This window comes from Anabrus simplex, chromosome 1 (assembly GCF_040414725.1).
Source record: "Anabrus simplex isolate iqAnaSimp1 chromosome 1, ASM4041472v1, whole genome shotgun sequence".
NCBI lineage: Eukaryota > Metazoa > Arthropoda > Insecta > Orthoptera > Tettigoniidae > Anabrus > Anabrus simplex.
The window spans coordinates 1,236,373,844-1,236,387,341 of record NC_090265.1 but is presented as its reverse complement, the minus strand read 5'-3'; the positions used below and the strand labels follow the sequence as shown (position 1 = coordinate 1,236,387,341).

The 13,498-nt window shown below is 38.3% G+C and overlaps 1 protein-coding gene across 1 annotated transcript in view; it reads right to left on the bottom strand.

Annotated features, from left to right (window-relative positions):
- Window positions 1-13,498, bottom strand: part of LOC136858228 (NFX1-type zinc finger-containing protein 1) — a 161,445-nt gene that overhangs the window by 42,408 nt on the left and 105,539 nt on the right. The window contains exon 11 of the mRNA XM_067137614.2: window positions 6,693-6,916. Within this exon, the coding sequence (XP_066993715.2) occupies window positions 6,693-6,916 (224 nt within the window). The remainder of the gene's footprint in view (window positions 1-6,692; window positions 6,917-13,498) is intronic.

Below are 13,498 nucleotides of genomic sequence, written 5' to 3'. Positions count from 1 at the left end.
AACTGTACTAGCTGTGTACAAATTGGGGAAGGTCGATCATCATGGCTTGAGACCAAGAGTGGAGTTCAGCAAGGAAGTGCATTGTCCCCACTACTGTTCATCAATGTTATGGACAATATTATGAAGAACATCAAGGAAAAGCTAGGCGAACTGAAGGCAGTGGCCTTTGCAGATGATATCATGATCTGGGGTGAGACAGAAGAGGAAGTACAGATCAGACTCAATGTATGGAAATCCCAGTTCCAGGAATATAACCTCAACATCAGTGATACCAAGACAGTGGTGATGGCAGTCAACAGAGAAGGGCGTCCAGCAAGTGTAAAACTAGGAGACCACCAGCTAGAGTGTGTGGATAGTTTTCCTTACCTTGGAAGTGTAATCTCCAGTGATAATTTGGTCAGAAAGGAAATTACAGAGTGCAAAAGAGATCAGAATTCTACCAACAAGTAAGAACACTTTTATGGGATAACACGATTCCAAAACCGGCCAAACTGATCATGTTTAACAGCTATTTCATACCAATATTGACCTATGGGTGTTGAAGTGTGCACTCTCACAAAAAGAGATTCATCAAGACTGCAAGCATCAGAGATGAAATTTCTTAGATCCACCATCCTGAAGGCCAAGATGGACAAGTTAAGAAATGAGGAAGTGAGAAAAGAAGCCGGAATAAAGACATCCTACTATAGAGCGTTCCAACCTTAAATTGCAGTACAGCAGTAATGGGATAATTCCGTCTCTTTCCTTCTCCCATGTTTTGCGGGTAGCGCTGTCCTACTCTAACGCAGCGGGTTTGCCAAATATCCGTGAATCAGAATGTTATCGGTTAAAATGGGTGAATATCGTGTTATGTACAAAATTTCAAGGCGCATTTGATGCCATTAACAAAAAAAATGTAAAAAAATAATTTAGTGTGAAAATGGTAATATAATGAAAAGTTTCGCCAAATGCAAAATCTCCATTGCATAGAACTTATCATGCCATAACTCCTATTTTATATTTATTGTGTTCCTAATTTTTTCACTGCTGGTAAAGAAACATTTCAGCTCGATGTAGATAAGTTTATTTTTAAATTTAAATGATAACAAAACTCAGTATATGCGTTTATTTTCAGTCATGTTCGGGGAATTTTATGTGTAGGCACGAAAAAGTCAGTCGCTGGCCAGCGTCTTTCCTATTGAATTTGCATGGGGGGTCAAAGCGAGGCAAATGGTCTTCAGATATGGAAGTTATTTTTAAAACAATCCCGAAGTTCTTATCTTGCTTAGTTATTAATTTGTGACAGGAAGAATATCTCCTTGAATTTTGGTTTCGCGCGTGACTCGGCTGGCTGTCTGGCTGGCTGGCTGAAGTACCGGTAGTGATCTCCCAAACATGCGCTTTTAACATTTCCAGACAGTCGCATGCAGTGCAGTGCTCATTTCGTCAGTAGTATGTATAATAGTGATTAAATACATATCAGTGGTATATGTACAATTCTTGAGGGAAGTGTATTTCGTTTGTGTGGTTCGTGAGTTCGTGCTCGTGCGTGGGGATCTAATTTCGAAGAAAATGTGCAGAAGGATAATGGCGTGGTTAAAGCAAAGCAAACGCTCTTCGAATATGGAAGTTATTTTTAAATCATACCTCAAGTCCCTATCTCGTTATCTCTTAACCCTCAAACACACGCGTATGGGGTGGAATCCACCCCAGGTCATTTTATTTCTTAGTGAAGTGTACAAATACCTTTCCTGTGCTCTCCCCGCTCTTGTACATTTCTGGCTGGATCCCTGCAGAAAGAGTCATTCGTACATAATCTATCTTAAAATCTCCAATTAATACAGTAATTCGTATTTTACAATGCAATGATATGTGGGATCGAAAGCACCCCGACGCGTGTGTCTGCGTCCTAAGATTTGGCGCGTGTGCTTGAGGGTTAATTTATGACAGGTAGAACGTCTCGTTTGTTTACATTTCACGAGTGACTCGGCTGGCTGAGCTTTTAAATATACTGGCAGCCGTGTGCAGTGGTGTTCATTTAATCAGTATTATAAGATTGATTAAATAAAGGTCAGTGATACATACATACATAATAATGGCGTGTGGCCTCCGAAGAGGACGAGTGCAGGTCTTTCCAGTGTTGACGCCGCATAGGCGACCTGCGCGTCTGTAAGAATGGGGCCCCTACCTGTGCTGAATTCTAATGCTGAAGACGGCACACACACACCCAGCCCCCGAGCCATTGGAATTAACCAATGAAGGTTAAAATCCCCGACCCGGCCGGGAATCGAACCCAGGGCCCTCTGGACCAAAGGCCAGCATGCTAACCATTTAGCCATGGAGCCGAACAAGATCAGTGATAAATGTATAGTTCTTGAGGACAAGTGGATTGTGTTTGTGTAGTCTGTGTAGTTGTCAGTTCGTGCTCGTATGTATAGTTCTTAGTTCGAAGAAAAAGTGCAGAAGGATGTATAATGGATCGTCAAATTAAAAAGAAACGTTCCGTAGGTAAACTCAGGGGAAAAGAACGCAATATTATAATGAGTGTCCTGGATTATTTTTTAAAGACTATGAATATGAGCAGCGCAATCAGTGAAACAGCTAAAGCTACAGGTTGTTCCGAAAGAACAATCTATGCTATAAGGAAGGAACACACACATGGTCCTTTGCAAACTCTCGAAAAAAAAAGACAAGGACAGAAAAATTAAATATGATGAAATTGTTAGAAGTGGATGCGTCGGGTGGTTCACTCTCTTATTTGCTAACATACCACTGACATTGAACGTGATTTTGAGTCGTGTAAATGGAGAAGATTCTTTGCCACGATTTTCCAAAACTACGTTGTATCGCTTCTTACATGATATAGGCTTCAGTTATTTAAGACGGGGTAATAAAGCAGCTTTCACTGAAACCGATGAAATTATTAATTGGAGGCACAGATATCTCAGGGAGATAAAACGTTTGAGGGCACAAAATAAAGCTATAATTTACACAGATGAATCGTGGGTAAATATTGGGCAGACAGTGACAAGAGAATGGAAGGATACGACAGTGAAAAGTGCACGGCAGGCCGCTTTTGAAGGGGTGAGTTCGGGACTTAGGCCACCGAAAAGCCGAGGACCGTGATTTGCCTTAGTCCACGCGGGTAATGAACATTGTTTTGTTCCAAATGCTGAACTAAAATTTTATGCCATAAAAACATAAGACAATTGGGCAAATTATGTGAACGAAGTAAAGAAAATGAAAGAGTTTTGTGGAAAGCAGACGAATTACAGGACGATGTCGACGATGAAAAGTTTTTAATACGACTTTCTTCATCGTCCAGATCATCCTCAAGTTCATCTCCCGAACCCGTTTCATCCAAAGCGGGAACATCAGGCCTTGCAGAAATGTTAGAAGGTGTACGTCCAATGTCTGAGAGCAACGCCAGTGATTAAGGTATGTTGTATTTATTTTACCATCCTACAAATATTAATTTATGAACGAATGAACTTAAAATTACAAACTTACAAACAAAAACTGTGGAACTGTGACACCCTGTTTGAGTCACACTCGAGCGTGATCTTCACGAGTCTATTTCGCAACAGCGCGCTCCATCTACGCTGTACTGCAATTTAAGGTTGGAACGCTCTATAGACCGAATCGGTTCGTCCGGACTACGGTGGTACGGGCATGTGATGAGGATGGAGCCTACAAGAACAGCCAGAATAAATTTGGAAAGACAGGTGGTGGGGAAAAGACCTACAGGAAGACTTAATGATGATGAGTAAGGTTGTAAGGGAGAGGGCATATATGTCTCTGTTAAGACCACAATTAGAGTATGGTTCCAGTGTATGGTACCCTCACCACGATTACATGATTCGAGAACTGGAAAAAATCTAAAGAAAAGCAACACGATTGTTCTGGGTGATTTACGACAAAAGAGTAGTGTTACAAAAATGTTGCAAAGTTGGAACTGAGAAGACTTGGGAAAAGGAGACAAGCTGTTCAACTAAGTAGTATGTTTAGTATGTTCTGAGCTGTTAGTGGAGAGATGATGTGGAATGACAACAGTAGACGAATAAGTTTGAGTGGTGTTTTTAAAAATAGGAAAGATCACAATATGATAAAGTTGGAATTCAAGAGGACAAATTGGGGCAAATATTCATTTATAAGAGGAGGAATTAGGGATTGGAATAATTTACCAAAAAAGATATTCAATGAATTTCCAAATTCTTTGCAATTATTTAAGAAAAGACTAGGTAAACAACACATAGGGAATCTTCCACCTGGGTGACAGCCTTAAATGCATATCAGTGGTGACTGATTAATTGATTGATTGACTCATTGGATTGACTGATGAAACAATAAAAAAATTTGAAAGGATTAGACACATTCACCCTAAGAGAGACGATAAGCGACGATACAGCCCTTGTGTGTACTCACTTAAAGTGCCAGGAGCTATATATTGCTCATGATGCAGTCCGTTATTTAATGGCTTGTAGTTCAGTTGTACAGATGGCAGCACTAATCACTTGCTTCATGAAAGAAAAGAAAAGTTTTAGTTTCTAAATACCTCAAAGTTTGTAGGTTTGTTTTCATACTATTTGTGCAGAAAGTTCTGTAATGCCTTTCTTCCTTGCAACTGTGTGCTTCTCACATATTTGTAAGAATAATGACAGCTAACTCTAAAAGCAGTATTTGTAAACTATGATGGTTTAGCCAATGATTTGAATTGTCTTTGTGGTTGTGACTGACATCAGCTGATGCAGAAGTTGCAATAACATGGTTGTTTATGATAATATTGTGGAAAGTGACAAGAGAAACCTAAATGTGTAGTCTGCACATCCAACTACTGTATATCTCAGGTACTGTATAACATGGAACTGTAAGGCCGCATGCACACCGAGTGCGCTTCGCATAGTGTGTCGCATGTAGCGTGAAATGCTATGCATAGCGCAAGGCGTGCTTGCTGTTCACACCGAAAACTCTACACCGTGCTCTCAGCTTAGTTTGGTGCGAGGCGTTTTAGGGTGGTCACAAACGAATGCCGTTATCCCAGTACACTAGAAGCAGTTTACTGATGGATAACAGTTACCTAAAATTGAAAATTAGGAAAAAGAATCGAAAGTGGGTTCATGAATTTAATGAAGAACGATTACGGTACTTTCAGAGAATTCCATCGTTTGCACAGAGATGTAAGACTTTATCGCAATAAATTTTATGATTAGTTAAGAATGACAAAAAAATACCTTTGACCCTCCAAACCCTGCAACTGAAATGTGGCGTCAAGTAGCAGAGAAGTATTGGGAGAAATTCAATTTTCCAAATTATCTAGGAGCACCGTGCAGCAAACACGTGGAAATTAAATTTCCAGCTAAATCACGCTCTGTATATAATAATTATAAATAGTATTTTGCAATATTGTTACAATTAGCATACACAATCATTGTAACCAAAGTGGGGTAAATGTGTGACAAATATAATTAATAAACAGAAATATTTACTTCCAAGCCCACTACTAGCCTGCAGAGTGATATTCTTCATGTTACCACCCTCCATTGGCAAAATTATAAACCAATATGACAAAGTCTGGGAGATTTTATGCACATTGTCACAAAGTGTCCGGCTACATGGCTACATGGTTACCGCACTGGCCTTTGGTCACAAAGTCCCGGGTTCGATTCCCGGCAGAGTCGGGAATTATAATTAATAAACTGCATTAGCACGGGGGCTGGATGTGTGTATTTATAATCATTTCATCCTCATCATGATGCAGGTCATCTACAGGCGTCAATTCAAAAGACCTGCACTTGGCAAGCCGAACTTCTCCTCGGACACCTCTGACACTAAAATCCATACCCAATTTCATCATGTCACAATGTTAAGCCCAGTAAAGTGTGACAGTAGAAGTAATATTACTGTATATGTTTACTGTAGGAATGCGATACAACTGTTGTAGATGCTTAAGTCCATTTATTTTGCAAAACAGTTACATTTTTATAGTTTTTGTATCTTGGGTTCCATATTTCTTCTCATTGAAACACTGCATGAATAATTTCTTCTTCCATAGGTTCAGAACCAGCTAGGTAACGCTAAGCAATTAACCAACACTGCGTGTTGTCTGGCGCTTCGCTTAGCTGTAAGGTAGGCGGTCAGCGCAGCAGAGCGCGGACGGTGTGAGCACCTGGATTACGAACAAAGCACTGGTTATGCTTAGCGTGACGCTTAGCGTTGAGCAACATGCAACACACTATGCGAAGCGCGCTCGGTGTGCACGCGGCCTAAAAGTTCCTATGGTGACCAGTAACAAACCGAGATGTCAAAAAATATAGAAAATGGGAGAATGCTCTCAATATTATCCATGCATTTTGAGTAATGAAATAGATTTATATATTCAATGCATGGTAGAATTACTTCCTGATCATGTAATTCTTTGTTACATAAAAGGAATGTTTATTTGCCAACAATGTAGTCAAATTTTGAAAATTGAGAAAGTTGTTTAGCTTCTCTCTACTCTGCATGTCAGGTTGTTTTCCACCAGCATTCTAAGCACAAGCACAGGGTCAGACGCTGGCACTAACAAGGTTAAGGGGCAAAAGAGTGCCCCAAAAAAAAAAAACATGAATACAAGTGAAAGGAAGTGGGGAGACTATAATCGGGCAACTATGTCACATTAAACAAAATTCAAACAATAAAATTATGAAGGAAAGCTGCTACTTTTACATACGTACTTCAATGCAGTACCATCCACATTTTCACTAAGAAGAGAGCCATTTGTAATCTCATCCTTATCGCAGATTATGCATAATGGAGGACAAGGGTCACCACAAAAACCAATGCAAGAATGGCCACAGGGCAGCAGTTCTTTACAGGCAACTTCACATGGTTTACGAGTACACAAATCACCACATGCCTTGGAGCACTTGCGATGTTCACATTCCCACATGCACGGTTTCTGTTGAAGAAGCAACATAGTACAATCAATGAAAGCGAAACATAACACAGTTCTATAAATGTTATCATTTCAACACAGAAAAAATGCAGTCATTTGTTGACCTTTACAAATTTAAAAAAAATTAAAATATATTTTTAAAACATCATAAATTTACTTGTTTCAGCTTCAGTCAATTGAGACATTAATGGTATCTTTTCATACTTCTCTACCCAATCACCAGTTCTAATGAACTTTTATCAATAATGAAATATCAAAAATTAAGTTTCCAGAAGGGTACCATAATTTTATTTCACCAATTGCCTGGGTCAAAAAGCTGGTAATTGTACAAGTGAATAGGCCTAAAGAGTTTGAATACTTTAATACTTTCAATGGGTGAAATGAAATTATCATTTCTTTCAGAACTAAATTTTTGATATACTGTTAAAGCCAAAGGGAGGCATATTTATTCAAGTGAAGGTACATATCACCCTAGTGTACAGGCACTTCATTGTCCTACAAAGGTGATTTCCAGTGATGTCTCTACAACAAGGCTACCTGCCAGTATGGTAATTCAACTAACTAGCCCACTGCCACACTGTGGCGAAATGCTAGTACTTTCACGACTGAAAAGGCCTAAATACGAGTAGTTTGAATACTTAAATTAAGAAATAAAATAGTGCCATATTTGCATTCATGTTTTTTACAGGCTACTATCATAAGGAGGTTGCAACTCCCAGAGGTAATTCATACCTCCTAACATGGAGACAATACACTACTCAGCCACACCAAATCAGGAGAACAAATGCTGTTCAATGGATTTCAGTGTTATTTCCCCCACTGAGGGACCAACTAGGACTCCTTGAAAGTTGCAATATACACTAATATTGATAGAATACTGAGGGTCCTAAATAAGAACAAGGCATTTTGAATTGATGATACACCCTCAGAATTACAGACTGCTTTAGGAGAAACCAACATGGTGGGGTTATTCCATTTAAATGTTATACCTATTCCCCAAGAAAGCAGGTGCTGACAAGTATGAAAACTACTGCATTATTATTTTAGTCTCTCACATTTGCAAAAAATTTAACACATTTAAGAACAGGAAGGCAAGTTCAATACAAGTTGGGAGAAGATCAGTTTGGCATTAGAAAAAATTAAGGAAAATACGAAGTAATACTGAATTTACATCAAATCTTAAGATGTTAAGAAAGAAGCCATTATTTTTCAGTGTCCAACTTTCAAGTTCTTCAGTCTGAAGCATGAAATATAACATTTAGAACATTACAAAATACCTGTAAAACTTATACGATCTTACGAGGATCAAATTAAGAAGGACAAGACCACACATATGGCACTCTTAGATCTATGAAAGGCACTCAGTAATGTTGACTGAACCAAGCTATTTGAGATTCTGAGGAATCAAATACCAAGAAAGAAGGGTCATCTGCAGTCATAAGAATCAAGGGCTATGAAAAAAGAAGCACCAATGCAGAAAGGAGAGAACCAGGGCTGCAGTTTGTATAGTCTCCTCTCCTTTTCAATGTTGTATATAACCAGGCAGTAAAGGAAATCTAACAGGAATTTGGAAAAGAAATCACAATCCAAGGAGAGCAAATCAAAACTCTGAAATTTGCAAATGATAAGATACTGTACAGCAGTGATACAGGGTCTGCAACAGGTACGCGGAGTGCTTAATGTAAGTGTTGTAGGACAACAAGTTCACATTAGTTCTTATTAATCCAGCAAATTAAGAAATACACATGCTGCTTGTAATTCGGTCCATCATCCATCCAAATTGAGTAGTGTGAAGTGCAACAAGTCGCTTCATACCTGTGGCAAGTGGCACAAATGACTGGGGCATACCTAGAGACAGATCCAAACATCGTGAGTTCAATTTCCATCCAGGACACCTTTTTATTTGTGCATTATAAAGATAATATCACCATTTGCCTCATGGATGTTGCAGTCATCCAAATTCAGTAATATGATGCATACCAGTCACTTTGCACCTGTACCAGGTGGCGCAGATGACTGAGGCATAGGCAAACACAGATTCAAACATCGTGAGTTTAATTTCCATCCAGGACACTTTTTTATTTGTGCATTTTAAAGATACATATCACCATTCGCCTCATGAATGTTGTAGTTAGTTAAATTGTTCATAGTTAATTTATCTTAGTCATTCCATTCTTTTGTGTTTCTTATGAAACACCAATTGTTCTACCATTCTTGTGCCATGTCCAAGAGAATATTTTTATACATTTTACTACCAGCAGTCTGATATCCTTGCATGTTGCTACATTGCTCCCATACTATATTTACTACCATCATTCCTATAATGTCGGAGTTTCTGGATCACAGGTCAGCCACGCTGACACTGGTCAGAGGCTGGTTTCTTAGCAACAGAAGCTGGTTATAGCGAAGGCATTACCACTCTACTGTTTAGATAATTGGTCAAATTTTATTGGGAACATGCTCAAGGAACAGGGAGACATTCTACAAGCCACCCTGTATCTCTACTTGAGAGCAAGATAAAGCCCACCTAGCAGCACCAGAGGAGAATCTCTTCCAATCAGCTGGTTCCCCGTGTCTTCCTTTCATGGCATACTGCATGCAACTGAATTAGGGATACACGGCTGATATTATGTCGCCGCTAGGGAGGTCCATTTGACCAAGGACCAAATTATTGATCACCTCGCATATGCTATTCGAATCCTGAACTTTGCATGGGAAGATACAGTCTTCAGAGATGAAGTCATGTTTTCCTGTAGAGATGTAGAGCAGATGTGGTTCTCTGTATCACTTCATTTCTTTCTGATGTATTCCCATTTGTTTTTATTTGTAAAGATTGTAATTATGTCTCATGCCATATTTTTACCTTCTTTCCTGTTTATCTCTGAAGTCCAGAGCCAAATCTCACAGGAATGAGTAGAGAGATCTCAAAATATATACTTATAATCCCTCACACTGCTGTAAAGGTTCGGGTAAATCTGCTGTTGGGACTTTGCAAAAATTGTTATTAAGAGTGCGCCTATATATTTTTTTTTTAATAGTGACTGTATAATCTATTCCATTATCACAGCAGATACCCAGTGAAAGAGCCAGTGATCCTGACCCAGCACAAGAAGTGAATCTTCAAGACTAAATATGGAAATTGGTAGGAGGACACTTTTTTTCTTAATTTACAATTTTGCTTTACGTCACACAGATAGGTCTTATAGCGATGATGGGAAAGGAAAGGGCTAGAAGTGGGAAATAAGCAGCTGTGGACTTAATTAAGGTCCAGCCCCAGCATTTGCCTGGTGTGAAAATGGAAAACCAGTAAAACCATCTTCAGGGCTGCCGACACTGGGGTTTGAACCCACTACCTTCCAAATGCAAGCACACAACTGCGTGACCCTAACCACACAGCCAACTCACTCGGTAAGAGGATACAACTTAGAGAATCTTCGATCGCAGACTGTAAAATCAACTATGAATCATATGTTACAGTGAAGGCTAAATAAATACAGTTGATTGCAGGCATTTTATCTATCACCAGCAAGATACCTGTGCTTCGCTACGGTATTATACTGAAATTTATAATTGAATACTTAACGTTTTATATATAATCCGCCAAAATTCACGATCTGACTCGTTTTCTGAGAGATTACAGCAAAGTTCCTCCCATTTTTCAACCTTTCTGTCCAGCAATTGATTTTGTACTTCCCGGGCTAGGTCCAGGTATTCTGCCCGGTCAGTTGGGTCCCTAAATCTTTGCCATCTTTTCCTATAAGCATTTTTAATGTGGATCAAATCCTTGAGGAGATCAGGCGTGGTGTCGTCTTGGGTGCCTTGGCGGTACTGAACTCACGGCCGGACTGCATTCGTAGTCATTACTCGGCCAGGACCCGTTTCCAGCACGGTCCGCACATTTGGACGACGGTCCAGAACATCATTATTATTATTATTTGCTATTTGTTTTATGTCGCATCGACACACATAGGTCTTATGGCGACGGTGCGATAGGAAAAGGCTAGGAGTGGGAAAGAATTGGCCGTGGCCTTGATTAAGGTACAACCCCAGCATTTGCCAGGTGTGAAAATGGGAAACCACGGTAAACCATCTTCAGGGCTGCTGACAGTGGGGTTCGAACCCACTATCTCCCGGATGCAAGCTCACAGCTGCGCGCCCCTGAACACACGGCCAACTCGCCCGGTAGTATTATTATTATTATGGTGGGTGATATTAGTTGAATTTAGGTTATTATTATTATTATTATTATTATTATTATTATTATTATTATTATTATTATTATTGATATTCTGGACCCCACAGCAAGACGCAAGACCGCTACTTGGCGGTAAATTACATCTGCTGCCATTGTCATTGCTGACAATGTGACCAGCACCATTGTCGCGCGCAGGCAAGTGCGTGGGTTTTCTGGCGATACAAATGATATACCAGACAAATTTATAAATAACAAATTATAAACTTCCATGCATTACTGACCTTATTATAGAGGTGAACAATTGCACTGTCAATATCATTCCTATCGTTTATTTCAAATGTGTTTAAATTTTTATTTATATGCCAGGAGAATCTACTGTAATCTAACTTTTAAGTTCTCCAAAGGAAAAGATGGCTCTTGAAAACGAACCCAGGAGAGATTAAAAATGATCAGATTCAAGTATATTATGAACAGCAAAATCAATTGGTCTCAACTCCTTTTTCACCCCACCACCATTAAGTTGATTTAGCCCCCCCCCCCCACAAAAAAAAAAAAGAAGGCATGTTTCTTTATGTTTAAAGATGATTCCAAATACCAATGTTCGCATCTGTTATCTTCAGTTTTGAGATAAAATTATCCCCAAAAAAAGAATTCACTGTTTTCACTTCCTTTCACACTCCCCACCCCGTTAAGAGAATTTTCCGAAAAAATACTTGTTTCTTTATTAGTAAAGGATCTTTTAAGTACCAATTATCACGACTGTAACATCATCAGTTTTTGAGATATGTGTCAAAAGGAATTCAACTCCTTTTCCCCCCAAAAATATGTTTGTTTTTAAAGGAGATCCAAATACCAACTATCACGTCTGCAACAACTTCAGTTTTTATTAGATGCAAGTATCCTCATACAATTAATTCAATTAATTTTTCAATTCTTACACACACACACACACACACACATGCGCGCGCGCGCGCACACACACTCTCTCTCTCCATTGGATTTTCCAAAATCAAAGGAATATGTGTTCCTGTAATTTTAAAGCAGATTCCAAAAACCAATTTTCACATCTGCAACATCTTTCATTTTTGAGATAATAGTATCTTCATACAAATATTTAAACTAATTCTTCAATTCTCCCCCCCCCGCCCCCCTTTAAGTGGGTTTCCGAAAAAAATACGTATTTCTTTATTTTTAAAGGAGATTCCAAATACCAATTTTCACGACTGTAACATCTTCAGTTTTTGAGATATCAGTATCCTAATAAAAAGAATTCAACCCCATTTTCAGTCCTTTTTAACCCCAAGTAAGTGTTTGTTCCGAAAACAAAAAATAACATTTCTTTATTTTTAATAGAGACCCATTTTTCACTTCTATAACATGTTAAGTTTTTGAGATATACTGCAGACATGCTCATTTTATAATTTCACCCCCTTTTTAGTTCACCTTCAGTGGAGTCTCCAAAAACAAATAACATTTGTTTTTTTACTTTTACAAGAGATTCCAAATACTAATTTTTACTTCTTTAACATTTTATGTTTCTGAGATATACTGTAGATATAACCTTTCAAAAAATTCATCCCATTTGTCACTCCTGTTTTACCCCCATTAATTGGATTTTCCAAAAACAGAAGAAATATGTGTTTATTTTTAAAGGAGATTTCAAATACCAATTTTCAGGTCTGTAATATCTTCAGTTTCTGAGATATAAGTATCCTCATTAAAGGCATTCAACCCCATTTTCACCCCTCCTAGTGGGGTTTTCCAAAAACAATGTGTTTATTTTGAAAAGAGATTCTAAATACCAATTATTACATCAGTAAACTGTTAAAGTTTTGAGATACAGATACACTTATTTTAAAAATTTCTAAAAATTCACCCCATTTGTCACTCCTGTTTAACCCCCATTAAATTGTTTTTTCCAAAAACAAAAAATATGTGTTTCTTTATTTTTAAAGGAGATTTCAAATACCAATTTTCAGGTCTGTAATATGTTCAGTTCCTGAGATATAACTATCCTCATTAAAGGCATTCAACCACTTTTTCACCCCTCCTAGTGGGATTTTCCAAAAACAAAAAAAAATACATGTTCCTTTATTTTTAAAGGAGATTCTAAATACTAATTTTTACATCTGTAAACTTTTTAGAGTTTTGAGATATAGAAGCACTTGTTTTAAAAATTCACCTCCTGTCCACGTCCTTAGCGATGGAGTATCCAAAAATCCTCCCTTAGTGAGCACCTGTATTGTAATACAATTGTATCCTCAAAACTTCATTTCTTTATGTCCAGTAGGTTTGGCTCGGCAATGATGAATCATTACAAGTAATGAAAATCATTTTATTTTCCGTATTGAAAGAATATCAATAATAATATAAGGGAATTTATTGGACTC